Source organism: Rutilus rutilus (assembly GCF_951802725.1).
Source record: "Rutilus rutilus genome assembly, chromosome: 22".
Lineage (NCBI taxonomy): Eukaryota > Metazoa > Chordata > Actinopteri > Cypriniformes > Leuciscidae > Rutilus > Rutilus rutilus.
In genome coordinates this window covers 336,906-357,500 of record NC_140227.1, presented here as the reverse complement: position 1 = coordinate 357,500, position 20,595 = coordinate 336,906, and the positions used below count along the sequence as shown (strand labels likewise).

General features: G+C 45.9%; 1 protein-coding gene across 2 annotated transcripts in view; it reads right to left on the bottom strand.

Moving 5' to 3' along the window:
- Positions 1-20,595, bottom strand: part of poc1a (POC1 centriolar protein A) — a 99,795-nt gene that overhangs the window by 40,092 nt on the left and 39,108 nt on the right. For both annotated transcript variants that reach the window (XM_084394945.1, XM_084394946.1), the window contains exons 8-9: positions 8,958-9,026; positions 8,751-8,858 (exon numbers count right to left, since the gene is read on the bottom strand). In XM_084394945.1, coding sequence (XP_084251071.1) covers positions 8,751-8,858; positions 8,958-9,026 — 177 coding nt within the window. The remainder of the gene's footprint in view (positions 1-8,750; positions 8,859-8,957; positions 9,027-20,595) is intronic.

The following is a 20,595-nucleotide window of genomic DNA, read 5'->3' as shown; positions in this document are numbered from 1 at the left end:
GTGATCTACACACACACTACAGTGATCTACACACACACTACAGTGATCTACACACACACACACACACACACACTACAGTGATCTACACACACACTACAGTGATCTACACACACACACACACACACACACACACACACACACACACACACACACACTACAGTGATCTACACACACACACTACAGTGATCTACACACACACACACACTACAGTGATCTACACACACACTACAGTGATCTACACACACACACACACACACACACACTACAGTGATCTACACACACACACACACACACACTACAGTGATCTACACACACACTACAGTGATCTACACACACACACACACACACACACACACACACACACACACACTACAGTGATCTACACATACACTACAGTGATCTACACACACACACACACACACACTACAGTGATCTACACACACACTACAGTGATCTACACACACACACACACACTACAGTGATCTACACACACACTACAGTGATCTACACACACACACACACACACACTACAGTGATCTACACACACACTACAGTGATCTACACACACACACACACACACTACAGTGATCTACACACACACTACAGTGATCTACACACACACTACAGTGATCTACACACACACACACACACACACACACACTACAGTGATCTACACACACACACACACACACACTACAGTGATCTACACACACACACACACACACACACACACACACTACAGTGATCTACACATACACTACAGTGATCTACACACACACACACACACACACTACAGTGATCTACACACACACTACAGTGATCTACACACACACACACACACACACACTACAGTGATCTACACATACACTACAGTGATCTACACACACACACACACACACACACACACACACACACTACAGTGATCTACACACACACTACAGTGATCTACACACACACACACACACACACACACTACAGTGATCTACACACACACACACACACACACACACACACTACTGTGATCTACACACACACTACAGTGATCTACACACACACACACACACACACACACACACACACACACACTACAGTGATCTACACACACACACACACACACACACACACACACACACACACACACACACTACTGTGATCTACACACACACTACAGTGATCTACACACACACTACAGTGATCTACACACACACACACACACACACACACACACACACACACACACACACACTACAGTGATCTACACACACACACACACACACACACACACACACTACAGTGATCTACACACACACACACACACACACACACACACTACAGTGATCTACACACACACACACACACACACACACTACAGTGATCTACACACACACACACACACACACACTACAGTGATCTACACACACATGACTAACCGTCTCATTGAAGACTCAGACAACGGGCGAACATTAGTGTCATTCAGCATTTCCAGGAAACAGGGAACGACCTTGTGAAGACACGTGTTCAGTTTTCAGGATCCTCTAATTGCATCTGACAAATATAAGAGTCTATCAGAGCCATTAAGAAGAAGAGCTTCGGTCAGTCACTGTGTGTTTGAGTTTGACATTTACAGCAGCGCCACAGAGACCTCTCCGCCGCCTCTGAGTGGAGCTATTAGCTGAGAAACACGCTTCTGAACACACACAACTGCAGTCACACACACATCCAGAGTCACACACACATCCAGAGTCACACACAACTGCAGTCACACACACATCCAGAGTCACACACACATCCAGAGTCACACACAACTCCAGATTCACACACACATCGAGTCACACACACATCCAGTCACACACAACTGCAGTCACACACACATCCAGAGTCACACACACATCCAGAGTCACACACAACTGCAGTCACACACACATCCAGAGTCACACACACATCCAGTCACACACAACTGCAGTCACACACACATCCAGAGTCACACACAACTCCAGATTCACACACACATCCAGAGTCACACACACATCCAGTCACACACAACTGCAGTCACACACACATCCAGAGTCACACACACATCCAGAATCACACACAACTAGAGTTCTCAACGGGTCGGGTCGGCCCGACAAACCCGACGGGACCCGCGGGTTCGGGCCGGGTTCGGGTCGAAAATATAATCAAATGACTCGGGTCGGGTCGGACCTCGGGCTTAATCTTTTCCAGTCAGTGAAAAAAACAAAACATTTATTAATCATCGCTGCTGTTCACCGTAAAGAAAGTCTGGCTGCTGCGTGCAAGCGCATCACGGAGAGGGGCGGGGGCAGACCTGACGCCGCTGCGTGCACGCCTTTAGCCTGGAGAAGAAGATGGAGTTGGTGAAAAGTAAACTTGCCTCAGGTGAATTCACCGTCGCTACTACAGCCTATTTATATATTTAAAGTTTATTGTTTCAGTTGTTTGTATTGTTAAAAGGCGTTAACATTAAAGGTTGATTTGAATTTACGTCTGCTGGTCATGATAATACGTGTATGAGAAAAAAAAATTCCGCCGCGGGCCGGGTTCGGGCAGATAATTCATGTTGATGTGTCGGGTTACATCGGGTCCGGGCTTTAAAAGCCACGGGCCGGGTCGGGTCGGGTTGTTATTTTCAGGCCCGTTGAGAACTCTACACACAACTCCAGATTCACACACACATCCAGATTCACACACACATCCAGAGTCACACACACATCCAGTCACACACACATCCAGAGTCACACACACATCCAGAGTCACACACACATCCAGTCACACACAACTCCAGATTCACACACACAACTTCAGATTCACACAAAACTGCAGATTCACACACATATCCAGAGTCACACACACTCAGTAATTATTAAAAACTGATAAACATTATTATAAATTTATCAATAATCTTTAGGGCCATAAAAATAATAAATTGTTGATAAATTCCATGATTTTAATTAGAAAAGCTTTTTTTGGGGGATACTAAAATTGTATCTAATGATTAAAACAAAATGTAGATTTTTTTATTAATATAATAATAATTGAGTAAAAATAAAAAACAGATTCAAAAATATAATTTTGGTTAAACTTTTAATTGTTGCTTAAATTGATAAATTCTTATTACAAAACTTAATGAATTCATACTTTTGGATACTAGTAATCGAACAAATAATCTACAGATGAATTGATTATCAAAATAATCGCTAGTTGCAGATCTACAAAATATGAAATCAAAATAAATCCAGAAAATTTTTTATGGAAAAATCACAATTTGACAAAAATAAGTAAATAAATAAATGAAACAGAATTTGAAAAAATACATAGTTTTTAGCGGCCTAAAATATAATTTTGGTTAAACTTGAACTGTTGTTAGGGAGAAAACAGAGATTTCCTTGGTCCAACACATGATGTTTTCCTGATGTAGAGGTGTGTGTTAATGAAGGAGAGGAGTGTGTTCCTCTATCGGCCATCGATACATGTGAAAGTGAGCTCAGGTGAGGAAACTCTACACACACTCCTACACCTCACCACAGACTTTAATATTTAACCACTCCTACATTTCCCAGTCTCGGCAAGGAGTTGCTAAAAATACTCAATCAATGTTGGTCTGGAAGCCATTATTTAAAGATGAGATTCTGACCCTGTGAAGGTCAATCCAGAGCTACACAGATGCACCCAACACACACACACACACACACACACACACACACTCCTTGCTATGAGCGATCCACCATTACACCAGTTTATTGCCCAATGTGGAGGGAAAGAACCTCTCAACACAAAGCCTTACATTCAATATTATATGATCAATTGCTGTCAGAGCAAAATTTAACTACAAAGATCAAAATAACTGTAAATTTCCATTAGTAAGTTTATCTACGGTCATTAGAAGCAAAATAAAGCTGCAGGAGTTGTGCAGTAGCATGGGAAGCCTGATTCACTTCAGAGAATCGTTTTTCAGAGAGTCGATATTTAGTAGTGTTCCCAGAAGTCCCTGCACAGCATCTACATCAGGAGTAAGACACAGATTTCATTCAATACTGTTGTTTTGACTGTTTTTGATCCAGATATTGATCAGGGTGTTTATTAGTTTTATGTGATGCAGTCATCATAACTGATATTATCAACACAGCTGTGAATGATCTTCAACTCTACAGTAGATACCATTCTACCAGTAGATACCAGTTCTGTCTCGTTTTCCAGCACAAATATCTGATTATTCTTAAATCAAGATACATTTACTGGAGAAGAAGCAAAATGACTGAAGATATTAAGTCTTGTTTTCTGAAAAATGCATAAAAATAAAGTGAGTTTGTGCTTAACTGTGAAGTACACAACATATATAACTCAAATGAACAGCTTTCATTCACAGATATTACACACTTGTAAGCAGGTGTTTACTGTGATTCACACAGAATCACCGTCAGGAGGTTCTCCTCGTTCACGGTCAGGAGGTTCTCCTCGTTCACGGTCAGGAGGTTCTCCTCGTTCACGGTCAGGAGGTTCTCCTCGTTCACCGTCAGGAGGTTCCCCTCGTTCACCGTCAGGAGGTTCCCCTCGTTCACGGTCAGGAGGTTCTCCTCGTTCACGGTCAGGAGGTTCTCCTCGTTCACCGTCAGGAGGTTCCCCTCGTTCACCGTCAGGAGGTTCTCCTCGTTCACCGTCAGGAGGTTCTCCTCGTTCACGGTCAGGAGGTTCCCCTCGTTCACGGTCAGGAGGTTCCCCTCGTTCACCGTCAGGAGGTTCCCCTCGTTCACGGTCAGGAGGTTCTCCTCGTTCACCGTCTGGAGGTTCCCCTCGTTCACCGTCAGGAGGTTCTCCTCGTTCACCGTCAGGAGGTTCTCCTCGTTCACGGTCAGGAGGTTCTCCACGTTCACCGTCAGGAGGTTCTCCTCGTTCACGGTCAGGAGGTTCTCCTCGTTCACCGTTAGGAGGTTCTCCTCGTTCACCGTCAGGAGGTTCTCCTCGTTCACCGTCAGGAGGTTTTCCTCGTTCACCGTCAGGAGGTTCTCCTCGTTCACCGTCAGGAGGTTCACCGTCCTCGTCCTCGTTCACCGTCCTCGTTCACCGTCAGGAGGTTCCCCTCGTTCACCGTCAGGAGGTTCCCCTCGTTCACCGTCAGGAGGTTCCCCTCGTTCACGGTCAGGAGATTTTTCCTCGTTCACCGTCAGGAGGTTTTCCTCGTTCACCGTTAGGAGGTTCTCCTCGTTCACCGTCAGGAGGTTTTCCTCGTTCACGGTCAGGAGGTTCTCCTCGTTCACCGTTAGGAGGTTCTACGCGTTCACCAGGAGGTGTCAGGAGGTTCTCCTCGTTCACGGTCAGGAGGTTCTCCTCGTTCACCGTCAGGAGGTTCTCCTCGTTCACCGTCAGGAGGTTCCCCTCGTTCACCGTCAGGAGGTTCCCCTCGTTCACGGTCAGGAGGTTCCCCTCGTTCACGGTCAGGAGGTTCTCCTCGTTCACCGTCAGGAGGTTCCCCTCGTTCACGGTCAGGAGGTTCTCCTCGTTCACCGTCAGGAGGTTCCCCTCGTTCACCGTCAGGAGGTTCTCCTCGTTCACCGTCAGGAGGTTCCCCTCGTTCACGGTCAGGAGGTTTTTCCTCGTTCACCGTCAGGAGGTTCTCCTCGTTCACGGTCAGGAGGTTCTCCTCGTTCACCGTCAGGAGGTTCTCCTCGTTCACCGTCAGGAGGTTCCCCTCGTTCACGGTCAGGAGGTTTTTCCTCGTTCACCGTCAGGAGGTTCTCCTCGTTCACGGTCAGGAGGTTCTCCTCGTTCACCGTCAGGTTCACCGTCAGGAGGTTCTCCTCGTTCACCGTCAGGAGGTTCCCCTTGTTCACGGTCAGGAGGTTCTCCTCGTTCACCGTCAGGAGGTTCCCCTCGTTCACGGTCAGGAGGTTTTTCCTCGTTCACCGTCAGGAGGTTCTCCTCGTTCACGGTCAGGAGGTTCTCCTCGTTCACGGTCAGGAGGTTCTCCTCGTTCACGGTCAGGAGGTCCTCCTCGTTCACCGTCAGGAGGTTCCCCTCGTTCACCGTCAGGAGGTTCTCCTCGTTCACCGTCAGGAGGTTTTCCTCGTTCACCGTCAGGAGGTTCTCCTCGTTCACTGTCAGGAGGTTCTCCTCGTTCACCGTTAGGAGGTTCTCCTCGAACCGTCAGGAGGTTTTCCTCGTTCACCGTCAGGAGGTTCTCCTCGTTCACCGTCAGGAGGTTCTCCTCGTTCACCGTCAGGAGGTTCTCCTCGTTCACCGTCAGGAGGTTCTCCTCGTTCACTGTCAGGAGGTTCTCCTCGTTCACCGTTAGGAGGTTCTCCTCGAACCGTCAGGAGGTTTTCCTCGTTCACCGTCAGGAGGTTCTCCTCGTTCACCGTCAGGAGGTTCTCCTCGTTCACCGTCAGGAGGTTTTCCTCGTTCACCGTCAGGAGGTTCTCCTCGTTCACTGTCAGGAGGTTTTCCTCGTTCACCGTTAGGAGGTTCTCCTCGAACCGTCAGGAGGTTTTCCTCGTTCACCGTCAGGAGGTTCTCCTCGTTCACTGTCAGGAGGTTCTCCTCGTTCACCGTTAGGAGGTTCTCCTCGTTCACCGTCAGGAGGTTCTACGCCTTCACCAGGAGGTGTCAGGAGGTTCTCCTCGTTCACGGTCAGGAGGTTCTGCTGCTTGACTCACGCAATGTCTCAGTCTATCTTTCTTAAACTTTCAGGAAAGGCCATCAACATGAAGCCAACAGATGTTCATCCTGATGAAATCTTCAAGTATGCCTTTCATATAAATGTAGGGACATATTTCCAGCATGAAGAAAACACAGACGGAATCATAAAAGTGTGCGTAGAATGTCACAGAATCTCAAATTCTGTATGAGAGTCTCTTCAGCAGTGTTTCATCAGCAGATACACCGACTCAAAACTCAGAACACGCCAAAATAAAAGTCCGGTTTAAGACAGAAATATATTACTATTGTAGAGTAGAATGTGCCTCTCAAAGGTCCTCTGTGGTAATAAGAAATAATCAATAATAATGAGTAATAATAACAATAATACTGTTTATAACAATCTATAACTAGATTTATGACAATTTTTCCACATCTTCATGGACACCACAATGATTTCCCTCGTGTGGAATATTTTTCCTTGTAATAATGTATGATTTGCAAAAATGTGAACTGCATCTGTGTAGATGAGATAAGCAAAGTGTGTGTGTGTTGTGCACACGCTACATTATGGCCAAGCGTGCGTCCTTAAAATAGCATTGGAACGCGCCACTGACTTTAGACGAGGTTTCTCCTGGTCTGTGGCGGAATTGTTTTCCGAAACTGCAAAATAGCACCAGGGAACGTTTGCACCGGAACACGCCTCCTCTCTTCGCTGAACCGCCCCCGGGAGCGCAAGTTCATTCCCTAATTTACCGACGTGCGTCTGTGGAGGGAAAAGTCTGCTGTGTGTCGGGTGAGAAATAGGAATTAAAAATGCGTTGCTGTACAAAGTCCTTTGCGCTGGGTGCAAGATAGGACCCTATAAATACGAAGATATTCATATTTTTCATATTCTATGCAGTGGTCAGTTCACAGCAGTGACAGAAATAAAAAATTTTTATTAAGGGGTAATATTTGCCACCTTAAATTGATTTCCAGGGGCATTTTCACCTATATATGGACATTTGTAGATGTATGCATCACCTTTTAAGTCAAATTCTAACATTCAAATGAAATTCTATTAGAATAATAACAGAAATGAAAAGGCATTCATATATTTACACTGTATTTACAATTGCATAAATAAAGCTATGAGATTTTTTTTTTTTTTTTAATATTCAAATTTGAACTGATTTCTAATTTTAACGTTCTAATTAAAGGGTTCTTTAAATATGAAACTAAAACCGCCAGTATCATAGACAATACACAAGGCACACTCCTAAGCACATAAAGAATTAACTTACAATTGAACTGACATTTACCAACTGGCTTCTCCCTCTCTCCTCTCGCGTGCAGGAGAGGGACGTAGGCTAATATGCTAACGCGAATGTGACGCGAAATGTCACGTAAACAAGCAAATCCACAAAGACAGAATAATAAATAAAAAAGTATGCTAATTAGATACAAACATTTAGATATGTCTAATTCAAATTGTCATAGAAAATGTAAGACCTTTCATAAGTAAAAATAAGACTTTTTAAGACTTTATATGGCCTTAAATTTAACAAATCTAATTTAAGACTTTTTAAGGATCCGCGGAAACCCTGTCTTTACTCTCATGATCAACACACTGTATTCATATAAAGTTCTTGTGAGTCACGTGAGATGATTCAGTGAGCAAGTGATTCATGACTCCTGTGTTCAGTCTGATTAGCCAATCGGTTCCACCGATTCATTCAAACGAAGCACTTCTTCTCCTGAATTAGGACACGTTGCGTTGCATGCTGGAGGTTTTGTGTGCAGTCAGCGAGGCCAACGCAAAAGACCAAAATCACAACTCAGCTAAATATATATTTATATGCAGATTCAGCAGGACTCACTGTATTACAATACATTACAGTCATGTACATTTGCCTTCACATTCACACAACATTTAAAGGCACATCTTGAATTAGTGTGTGCATTTGGCAATAGTGCTTTTTAAGTTCCTCATCCAGAGGACTGTTCTCCTCCCATGTAAGTGTGTTTCAATACTGTTTGATTGCATGAAAGCGTAAGTAAAGCTGAAGCACTTTAAAGCACTGCAGTGTGATCATGTGATGATGTGATGATGTGTTTACCTGTGTGAGCGGGCCGCTGTGAACCGAAGCGCTGGAGTCCGCAGCACATCTCTGCTCCAGCACTGCACTGTAATCCACACTGTCGAAGTTCGTCCTCCACACCATCACCTGCAACAGGTCACATGATGAGAACAGGTAACATGATGAGCGCTGCGCACACACACACACACACACACACTTCTCTGTGATCATACAGCAGAGCATCACCTGTTGGTCAGAGCCAGCGGAGGCGAAGAAGTCTCCGGTCCGGGAGAAGCTCACACAGGTGGCAGGACCCTGAAAACACAATCATTATGAGACGATCCGTAATGAAGAATATAAATGATGCTCCTCAGAGTAGTGGAAAGAATAGTTTGATGTCGTTTGCTGGTCTTATAAAACAGCAGCTTGGACATTGGTCTAATCATCTCCCTCAGCCCACAGAGGAGAGTCACAAACGGCTTTATCCTGCACTGTAATCTAGAAGGACGCCAGTCGTTTCCTTCTATACACACAGTCCTCAGAGCCAGAGAGAACAGAAGAAACCCTCGGCCGTCTGGAGGAGGAAGATTACAGCGTCATGAAGACATGTTGACTTTGGCTGAGGAGAGCCGGGTAAATTTAGGCTGAACTCAGACCAGACACGGCTAAACCAAACCACACGCTCTCTCGCACACACACACACACACACTCACTCTCTCTCTCACACACACACACTCATGCATCCTGTGCTCATGGAGTGTAACACAGTCGATGTCAAGTATCCACTCACTGGATTCACTAGTGTGTGCTAGTGTGTGTGACTCACAGTGAGTTTGCTAACATTAGCTGTTATGTTTGAGGTCCTGAATGGTAACATGCTGTTTATCATTTATAGGACTAGATTTATATTAGACAAGCGACTGATGCACCAATAACTTAAACACGACAGCCTACGTTTCCTGGATGTACAGTTGTAATAAAAATGATTTGTTGTGTTGAGCTATTTCAATCACTTTTGTTTGATTTGTTTATTGCAAACGGATTAAAATCTGTACATTCTGCCAATAAACCTGATTTGCAGTGGGTTGAATAATTTTATTGAATAATAAAGTTTGTTGAATAATTATAATTAGGCTACTATGAACACAACAAAGACTGCAGCACAGGCTTCATAGCGCATTTCATCATGGTTACTGTAAAAACACGAGTGTAACCTGATCTGAGCACTGTGTGTCGAGGTTAGAGTAAAGCATGTGCTGTTGTATAAGACGGACGTGTCTCAGCCTGAAGCGTCAGAGGAAGAGATGATGGCAGATGAACATGAGGAATGTGGACGAGTCTCTTATGATGAACACGTCTGTAACACGTACATTCACACACGTGTGCGCACATGCTCAGAGACGCACTCAACTACACTGCTACACATCTCCTGTAAAACATGCTCAATATCTACAGCTGAGAAGAGCCGTCACAGCTGGATCAGCGCAGACACTCTTCACATGTTCAAAACTACTGTCAGGATTTACTAAAGACACGCAGAGAGAAGTGAGTGATGGAAACACCGTTATTTCTGCAGTTAGTGATGCATTTGTAGGAGTTTCCCTTTCAGACGTGATCATGCAACGTGATTTACTAAGGGCTGCGTCGTATATGTGGCATCATTCACCGCCCAAAGAAAGCCTGTCTTAAGCACTGATCTGCATAAATGACTGGATTCTAGCATTCTGAAGTGTTCTAGTGCCATCTTACGCTTCCCTACCGACAGACAGACGGAAGAGCATTTCAATACAAGAAACAGTAGTACATATACAACTACATTTACAAGAAACAGTAGTAAATTAAGAATAAATATCAAAAATATAAAAGTATAAAAACACAATTAGGTTTAGTCATAATAAACATTTACAACATCGACTTAAAATCACCTGATTTACAGTGTTTATAAACTTTACTCCCAGTACTTCTGTGAAAACCTGAAAGATTGTATCATTATAATGATAAAGACTGTTTGAGGAGCTGTTTCATATCGATACATGACAACTGCTTTCTCTGCACTTTTAGAAGAAAATGATCTTTTAACAATTTGTTAAATTTGCATCTATGCATGTACTCAACACAGAGAAAGAACATTTGGCCTTTCTTCAGCTTATTACAGAGGACTTCAGACTTTCTCAAATTTCTCAATTCTGAACTGGTGAGGTTTGTTGAGTGTCACGTTTGACTGCATGTTAGAAATATGGCTAAGAAAAAATAAAGCTTCAAGCCCAGACGTTTCCATGCAGCACAGCAGTAATGACTTAATGAACTTCTTCACTTATAAGATTGATAACTATGCAACCGTCTACTACAGTATTGCTGCAGTAATTTGATTCATTCATTGCTATAATTATTGCATTGAATTAATAAAGTAAATAAAGTAAAGTAAAAGTAAAGTATAGGAGAGGAAGAATTTTCTAAACTCGTTAAATCATCTAAATCAACAACATGTGTGTTAGACCCTATACCGACTAAGCTACTGAAAGAGATGCTCCCAGAGGTCATAGATCCTCTTCTTAATATCATTAATTCATCTTTGTCATTAGGATACGTACCGAAAACTTTTAAGCTGGCTATGATTAAACCGCTTGTTAAACCGTAACTTGATCCTACAGAATTAGTCAATTCTGATTCCGATCTCGAATCTACCTTTTCTGTCAAAGACACTAGAAAAGGCGGTATCCTCACAACTACTGTATGTTCCTTTCTTGAAAGAAATTATATCTGTGAGGATTTCCAGTCAGGATTTAGACCGTACCATAGTACTGAGACTGCTCTCATTAGAGTCACAAATGATTTGCTCTTATCATCCGATCGTGGTTGTGTCTCTCTATTAGTGTTACTCGATCTTAGTGCTGCATTCTAACCCTTATCGATCACAAGTTCAGTATGGTGTACCACAAGGCTCAGTACTAGGACCGCTGCTGTTCACTCTGCACATGCTACCCTTGGGAGATATCAATAGGAAGCATGGCATTAGTTTTCACTGTTGTGCTGATGTTGACTAACAGTCTGAGCCGGTCTATGAGCCTCGCCGGACGGATCGCACTGTTCACATTATTCTTGAGTTTTGTCTCAGAACAAACATGTAAAGAAGTGTTTCTGGCATGTCTTTAGATGCGTCATCAAGGTAAAAACTGCACTTCCTTTTGGTGACCCTTCATCTTCAGTAAGACATGTAACGAGCATGGAAATAAAGACTTCACTCCGACTGCAGAGGATTGTCATAATTCATGAAGACTGATGTTAGCAGTAGCAGTGCAGCCTGTGAATGTGCTTTACCTGATGCATTAGTGTGGTCATCAGATAAAACACATTTATCTTTGGCTAAATCTCGTTCTCATAAAGGTTTGTGAATGGCCCGTAAGAGTTCACAGGGTTCCTGTAGTCATCAGCACAAGTCTGTCTCTATGGAAGCTGTCATTGGCCGGAGTCTCTCTCAGCAGGTGCTTCATGCTAGTGTGTGTGTGGTGTCTGTGTGTGCGATGCTTCATGTTAGTGTGTGTCTGGTGTCTGTGTGTGCGATGCTTCATGCTAGTGTGTGTGTGGTGTCTGTGTGTGCGATGCTTCATGCTAATGTGTGTGTGGTGTCTGTGTGTGCGATGCTTCATGCTAGTGTGTGTGTGGTGTCTGTGTGTGCGATGCTTCATGCTAATGTGTGTGTGGTGTCTGTGTGTGCGATGCTTCATGCTAGTGTGTGTGTGGTGTCTGTGTGTGCGATGCTTCATGCTAGTGTGTGTGTGGTGTCTGTGTGTGCGATGCTTCATGCTAATGTGTGTGTGGTGTCTGTGTGTGCGATGCTTCATGCTAATGTGTGTGTGGTGTCTGTGTGTGCGATGCTTCATGTTAGTGTGTGTCTGGTGTCTGTGTGTGCGATGCTTCATGCTAGTGTGTGTCTGGTGTCTGTGTGCGCGATGCTTCATGCTAGTGTGTGTGTGGTGTCTGTGTGTGCGATGCTTCATGCTAATGTGTCTGGTGTCTGTGTGTGCGATGCTTCATGCTAATGTGTGTGTGGTGTCTGTGTGTGCGATGCTTCATGCTAGTGTGTCTGGTGTCTGTGTGTGCGATGCTTCATGCTAGTGTGTCTGGTGTCTGTGTGTGCGATGCTTCATGCTAGTGTGTGTCTGGTGTCTGTGTGTGCGATGCTTCATGCTAGTGTGTCTGGTGTCTGTGTGTGCGATGCTTCATGCTAGTGTGTCTGGTGTCTGTGTGTGCGATGCTTCATGCTAGTGTGTCTGGTGTCTGTGTGTGCGATGCTTCATGCTAGTGTGTGTGTGGTGTCTGTGTGTGCGATGCTTCATGTTAGTGTGTCTGGTGTCTGTGTGTGCGATGCTTCATGCTAGTGTGTCTGGTGTCTGTGTGTGCGATGCTTCATGCTAGTGTGTGTGTGGTGTCTGTGTGCGCGATGCTTCATGCTAATGTGTGTGTGGTGTCTGTGTGCGCGATGCTTCATGTTAGTGTGTGTCTGGTGTCTGTGTGTGCGATGTTTCATGCTAATGTGTGTGTGGTGTCTGTGTGTGCGATGCTTCATGCTAGTGTGTGTGTGGTGTCTGTGTGTGCGATGCTTCATGCTAATGTGTGTGTGGTGTCTGTGTGTGCGATGCTTCATGCTAATGTGTGTGTGGTGTCTGTGTGTGCGATGCTTCATGCTAATGTGTGTGTGGTGTCTGTGTGTGCGATGCTTCATGTTAGTGTGTGTCTGGTGTCTGTGTGTGCGATGCTTCATGCTAGTGTGTGTGTGGTGTCTGTGTGTGCGATGCTTCATGCTAATGTGTGTGTGGTGTCTGTGTGTGCGATGCTTCATGCTAGTGTGTGTGTGGTGTCTGTGTGTGCGATGCTTCATGCTAATGTGTGTGTGGTGTCTGTGTGTGCGATGCTTCATGCTAGTGTGTGTGTGGTGTCTGTGTGTGCGATGCTTCATGCTAGTGTGTGTGTGGTGTCTGTGTGTGCGATGCTTCATGCTAATGTGTGTGTGGTGTCTGTGTGTGCGATGCTTCATGCTAATGTGTGTGTGGTGTCTGTGTGTGCGATGCTTCATGTTAGTGTGTGTCTGGTGTCTGTGTGTGCGATGCTTCATGCTAGTGTGTGTCTGGTGTCTGTGTGCGCGATGCTTCATGCTAGTGTGTGTGTGGTGTCTGTGTGTGCGATGCTTCATGCTAGTGTGTGTGTGGTGTCTGTGTGTGCGATGCTTCATGCTAATGTGTGTGTGGTGTCTGTGTGTGCGATGCTTCATGCTAGTGTGTGTGTGGTGTCTGTGTGTGCGATGCTTCATGCTAATGTGTGTGTGGTGTCTGTGTGTGCGATGCTTCATGCTAGTGTGTGTGTGGTGTCTGTGTGTGCGATGCTTCATGCTAGTGTGTGTGTGGTGTCTGTGTGTGCGATGCTTCATGCTAGTGTGTGTGTGGTGTCTGTGTGCGCGATGCTTCATGCTAGTGTGTGTGTGGTGTCTGTGTGCGCGATGCTTCATGCTAATGTGTGTGTGGTGTCTGTGTGCGCGATGCTTCATGTTAGTGTGTGTCTGGTGTCTGTGTGTGCGATGTTTCATGCTAATGTGTGTGTGGTGTCTGTGTGTGCGATGCTTCATGCTAGTGTGTGTGTGGTGTCTGTGTGTGCGATGCTTCATGCTAATGTGTGTGTGGTGTCTGTGTGTGCGATGCTTCATGCTAATGTGTGTGTGGTGTCTGTGTGTGCGATGCTTCATGCTAATGTGTGTGTGGTGTCTGTGTGTGCGATGCTTCATGTTAGTGTGTGTCTGGTGTCTGTGTGTGCGATGCTTCATGCTAGTGTGTGTGTGGTGTCTGTGTGTGCGATGCTTCATGCTAATGTGTGTGTGGTGTCTGTGTGTGCGATGCTTCATGCTAGTGTGTCTGGTGTCTGTGTGTGCGATGCTTCATGTTAGTGTGTGTCTGGTGTCTGTGTGTGCGATGCTTCATGCTAGTGTGTGTGTGGTGTCTGTGTGTGCGATGCTTCATGCTAATGTGTGTGTGGTGTCTGTGTGTGCGATGCTTCATGCTAGTGTGTGTGTGGTGTCTGTGTGTGCGATGCTTCATGCTAGTGTGTGTGTGGTGTCTGTGTGTGCGATGCTTCATGCTAGTGTGTGTCTGGTGTCTGTGTGTGCGATGCTTCATGCTAGTGTGTCTGGTGTCTGTGTGTGCGATGCTTCATGCTAGTGTGTCTGGTGTCTGTGTGTGCGATGCTTCATGCTAGTGTGTGTGTGGTGTCTGTGTGTGCGATGCTTCATGCTAGTGTGTGTGTGGTGTCTGTGTGTGCGATGCTTCATGCTAGTGTGTCTGGTGTCTGTGTGTGCGATGCTTCATGCTAGTGTGTGTGTGTGATGTCTGTGTGTGCGATGCTTCATGCTAGTGTGTCTGGTGTCTGTGTGTGCGATGTTTCATGCTAGTGTGTGTGTGATGTCTGTGTGTGCGATGCTTCATGCTAGTGTGTGTGTGGTGTCTGTGTGTGCGATGCTTCATGCTAGTGTGTCTGGTGTCTGTGTGTGCGATGCTTCATGCTAATGTGTGTGTGGTGTCTGTGTGTGCGATGCTTCATGCTAATGTGTGTGTGGTGTCTGTGTGTGCGATGCTTCATGCTAGTGTGTGTGTGGTGTCTGTGTGTGCGATGCTTCATGCTAGTGTGTGTGTGGTGTCTGTGTGTGCGATGCTTCATGCTAGTGTGTCTGGTGTCTGTGTGTGCGATGCTTCATGCTAGTGTGTGTGTGGTGTCTGTGTGTGCGATGCTTCATGCTAGTGTGTCTGGTGTCTGTGTGTGCGATGCTTCATGCTAGTGTGTGTGTGGTGTCTGTGTGTGCGATGCTTCATGCTAGTGTGTCTGGTGTCTGTGTGTGCGATGCTTCATGCTAGTGTGTCTGGTGTCTGTGTGTGCGATGCTTCATGCTAGTGTGTGTGTGGTGTCTGTGTGTGCGATGCTTCATGCTAGTGTGTGTGTGGTGTCTGTGTGTGCGATGCTTCATGCTAGTGTGTGTGTGGTGTCTGTGTGTGCGATGCTTCATGCTAGTGTGTGTCTGGTGTCTGTGTGTGCGATGCTTCATGCTAGTGTGTCTGGTGTCTGTGTGTGCGATGCTTCATGCTAGTGTGTCTGGTGTCTGTGTGTGCGATGCTTCATGTTAGTGTGTGTCTGGTGTCTGTGTGTGCGATGCTTCATGCTAGTGTGTGTGTGGTGTCTGTGTGTGCGATGCTTCATGCTAGTGTGTGTGTGGTGTCTGTGTGTGCGATGCTTCATGCTAGTGTGTGTCTGGTGTCTGTGTGTGCGATGCTTCATGCTAGTGTGTCTGGTGTCTGTGTGTGCGAAGCTTCATGCTAGTGTGTGTGTGGTGTCTGTGTGTGCGATGCTTCATGCTAGTGTGTCTGGTGTCTGTGTGTGCGATGCTTCATGCTAGTGTGTCTGGTGTCTGTGTGTGCGATGCTTCATGCTAATGTGTGTGTGGTGTCTGTGTGTGCGATGCTTCATGCTAGTGTGTGTGTGGTGTCTGTGTGTGCGATGCTTCATGCTAGTGTGTCTGGTGTCTGTGTGTGCGATGCTTCATGCTAGTGTGTGTGTGGTGTCTGTGTGTGCGATGCTTCATGCTAGTGTGTCTGGTGTCTGTGTGTGCGATGCTTCATGCTAGTGTGTGTGTGGTGTCTGTGTGTGCGATGCTTCATGCTAGTGTGTGTCTGGTGTCTGTGTGTGCGATGCTTCATGCTAGTGTGTCTGGTGTCTGTGTGCGATGCTTCATGCTAGTGTGTGTCTGGTGTCTGTGTGTGCGATGCTTCATGCTAGTGTGTGTGTGGTGTCTGTGTGTGCGATGCTTCATGCTAATGTGTGTGTGGTGTCTGTGTGTGCGATGCTTCATGCTAGTGTGTGTGTGGTGTCTGTGTGTGCGATGCTTCATGCTAATGTGTGTGTGGTGTCTGTGTGTGCGATGCTTCATGCTAATGTGTGTGTGGTGTCTGTGTGTGCGATGCTTCATGCTAGTGTGTGTGTGGTGTCTGTGTGTGCGATGCTTCATGCTAGTGTGTGTGTGGTGTCTGTGTGTGCGATGCTTCATGCTAATGTGTGTGTGGTGTCTGTGTGTGCGATGCTTCATGCTAATGTGTGTGTGGTGTCTGTGTGTGCGATGCTTCATGTTAGTGTGTGTCTGGTGTCTGTGTGTGCGATGCTTCATGCTAGTGTGTGTCTGGTGTCTGTGTGCGCGATGCTTCATGCTAGTGTGTGTGTGGTGTCTGTGTGTGCGATGCTTCATGCTAATGTGTCTGGTGTCTGTGTGTGCGATGCTTCATGCTAATGTGTGTGTGGTGTCTGTGTGTGCGATGCTTCATGCTAGTGTGTCTGGTGTCTGTGTGTGCGATGCTTCATGCTAGTGTGTCTGGTGTCTGTGTGTGCGATGCTTCATGCTAGTGTGTGTGTGGTGTCTGTGTGTGCGATGCTTCATGCTAGTGTGTCTGGTGTCTGTGTGTGCGATGCTTCATGCTAGTGTGTCTGGTGTCTGTGTGTGCGATGCTTCATGCTAATGTGTGTGTGGTGTCTGTGTGTGCGATGCTTCATGCTAGTGTGTGTGTGGTGTCTGTGTGTGCGATGCTTCATGCTAGTGTGTCTGGTGTCTGTGTGTGCGATGCTTCATGCTAGTGTGTGTGTGGTGTCTGTGTGTGCGATGCTTCATGCTAGTGTGTCTGGTGTCTGTGTGTGCGATGCTTCATGCTAATGTGTGTGTGGTGTCTGTGTGTGCGATGCTTCATGCTAATGTGTGTGTGGTGTCTGTGTGTGCGATGCTTCATGCTAGTGTGTCTGGTGTCTGTGTGTGCGATGCTTCATGCTAGTGTGTGTCTGGTGTCTGTGTGTGCGATGCTTCATGCTAATGTGTGTGTGGTGTCTGTGTGTGCGATGCTTCATGCTAATGTGTGTGTGGTGTCTGTGTGTGCGATGCTTCATGCTAGTGTGTGTGTGGTGTCTGTGTGTGCGATGCTTCATGCTAGTGTGTGTGTGGTGTCTGTGTGTGCGATGCTTCATGCTAGTGTGTGTCTGGTGTCTGTGTGTGCGATGCTTCATGCTAGTGTGTCTGGTGTCTGTGTGTGCGATGCTTCATGCTAGTGTGTGTGTGGTGTCTGTGTGTGCGATGCTTCATGCTAGTGTGTCTGGTGTCTGTGTGTGCGATGCTTCATGCTAGTGTGTGTGTGGTGTCTGTGTGTGCGATGCTTCATGCTAGTGTGTGTCTGGTGTCTGTGTGTGCGATGCTTCATGCTAGTGTGTCTGGTGTCTGTGTGCGATGCTTCATGCTAGTGTGTGTCTGGTGTCTGTGTGTGCGATGCTTCATGCTAGTGTGTGTGTGGTGTCTGTGTGTGCGATGCTTCATGCTAATGTGTGTGTGGTGTCTGTGTGCGCGATGCTTCATGCTAGTGTGTGTGTGGTGTCTGTGTGTGCGATGCTTCATGCTAATGTGTGTGCGATGCTTCATGCTAATGTGTGTGTGGTGTCTGTGTGTGCGATGCTTCATGCTAGTGTGTGTGTGGTGTCTGTGTGTGCGATGCTTCATGCTAGTGTGTGTGTGGTGTCTGTGTGTGCGATGCTTCATGCTAATGTGTGTGTGGTGTCTGTGTGTGCGATGCTTCATGCTAATGTGTGTGTGGTGTCTGTGTGTGCGATGCTTCATGTTAGTGTGTGTCTGGTGTCTGTGTGTGCGATGCTTCATGCTAGTGTGTGTCTGGTGTCTGTGTGCGCGATGCTTCATGCTAGTGTGTGTGTGGTGTCTGTGTGTGCGATGCTTCATGCTAATGTGTCTGGTGTCTGTGTGTGCGATGCTTCATGCTAGTGTGTGTCTGGTGTCTGTGTGCGCGATGCTTCATGCTAGTGTGTGTGTGGTGTCTGTGTGTGCGATGCTTCATGCTAATGTGTCTGGTGTCTGTGTGTGCGATGCTTCATGCTAATGTGTGTGTGGTGTCTGTGTGTGCGATGCTTCATGCTAGTGTGTCTGGTGTCTGTGTGTGCGATGCTTCATGCTAGTGTGTCTGGTGTCTGTGTGTGCGATGCTTCATGCTAGTGTGTGTGTGGTGTCTGTGTGTGCGATGCTTCATGCTAGTGTGTCTGGTGTCTGTGTGTGCGATGCTTCATGCTAGTGTGTCTGGTGTCTGTGTGTGCGATGCTTCATGCTAATGTGTGTGTGGTGTCTGTGTGTGCGATGCTTCATGCTAGTGTGTGTGTGGTGTCTGTGTGTGCGATGCTTCATGCTAGTGTGTCTGGTGTCTGTGTGTGCGATGCTTCATGCTAGTGTGTGTGTGGTGTCTGTGTGTGCGATGCTTCATGCTAGTGTGTGTGTGGTGTCTGTGTGTGCGATGCTTCATGCTAGTGTGTCTGGTGTCTGTGTGTGCGATGCTTCATGCTAATGTGTGTGTGGTGTCTGTGTGTGCGATGCTTCATGCTAATGTGTGTGTGGTGTCTGTGTGTGCGATGCTTCATGCTAGTGTGTCTGGTGTCTGTGTGTGCGATGCTTCATGCTAGTGTGTGTCTGGTGTCTGTGTGTGCGATGCTTCATGCTAGTGTGTGTGTGGTGTCTGTGTGTGCGATGCTTCATGCTAGTGTGTGTGTGGTGTCTGTGTGTGCGATGCTTCATGCTAGTGTGTGTGTGGTGTAATGACCTTGTAAAGTTAGGATTTGCCATGTGACAGTATCAGATTTTCATATCACGAAAATAGAAGTTTTTTTTAATTAAGTCCTCGTGAACTGGAAGTTGTGGCCTTCTTCACTTTTGATTTCAATTGTGACCTGTTTTCCCAGTGAAAAGGAAAAATAGAGGGCGTGGCTTTTTTCTGCTGGGAATTGATTGGATCTAGAAAAGTAGGCGTTCCCTTCAGATCTGAACACAAGATTACAATCTGACGTCATCAGAGAAGGAAGCACATTTTTAGATTTTGATCAAAGATTACAAAGACAAAAAATGTTTTTGTGGATTAACTTGCATGGATGATTGTTGACCACAAGAATAGTAACGTGTGCTAATAAAGCACATGAGGTCAATTTTGATTTCATGAATTTATGTTAAAGCACTTAAGTTCTATGTGGTGTGTACGGAAGTGAAATGAACTAGCTGTTAATGACATATTTAAACTCTTATCAGGGACACGTGTCTCTTCTGTATGTGTGCAGGAAAACCACAGGGAAAAGATTTGTGTTGCTAGATCTTGCTAAAAATATCAAGCACATAATAAGTGAGGGATAATGTAGAGCGAGGCGGATGTTATAGCGAATACGACCCCGAGCTTGAATCAGCCTGAAGGGGTTGTATTCGCTATAACAACCGCCTCGCTCTACATTATCCCGCTAATTTGACACAAAATATTGATTTAAAAAGGAGTTTATTGATTCAAAAACGATTGTATTGCTTCCGCTAAAGAAAATAGTCTGTTCCGTCTCTACGGTTAGAATCCTGCGTCCAGCAACACTCTGTTTTTCATGGCAACGGTGTGTTATACTTCGCAAGGGTGTGTTATCAAGAAATAACACACCGCATTCTACATTAGAATTCAACCAAGCCATGTAATAAACCAAAATAAATCCTGTATATTAAAATTAAGACCAAGGCATTGTGATATTGAAAGGCCTCTGTATATCTGGAACTGACGCTATAGCAGGAGCTGGAGCTCATCAACAGCAGTGTTTGTGAGTATGGACTGAACAACAGCCTTTCAGTGGGACGTTACGCAACAGCCGTGTAGAAGATGAGGTCAGACACCAGCATCAGACTTCGGATCAGCACATCGGACTCGTGGAACCACCATTAATGTGTCAGAGACGAATCCAGTGACGGTCCAAACGTGAGCCTCGACAACTCCTGCTGCCTCTGAGTCTGATCTGCCATCAA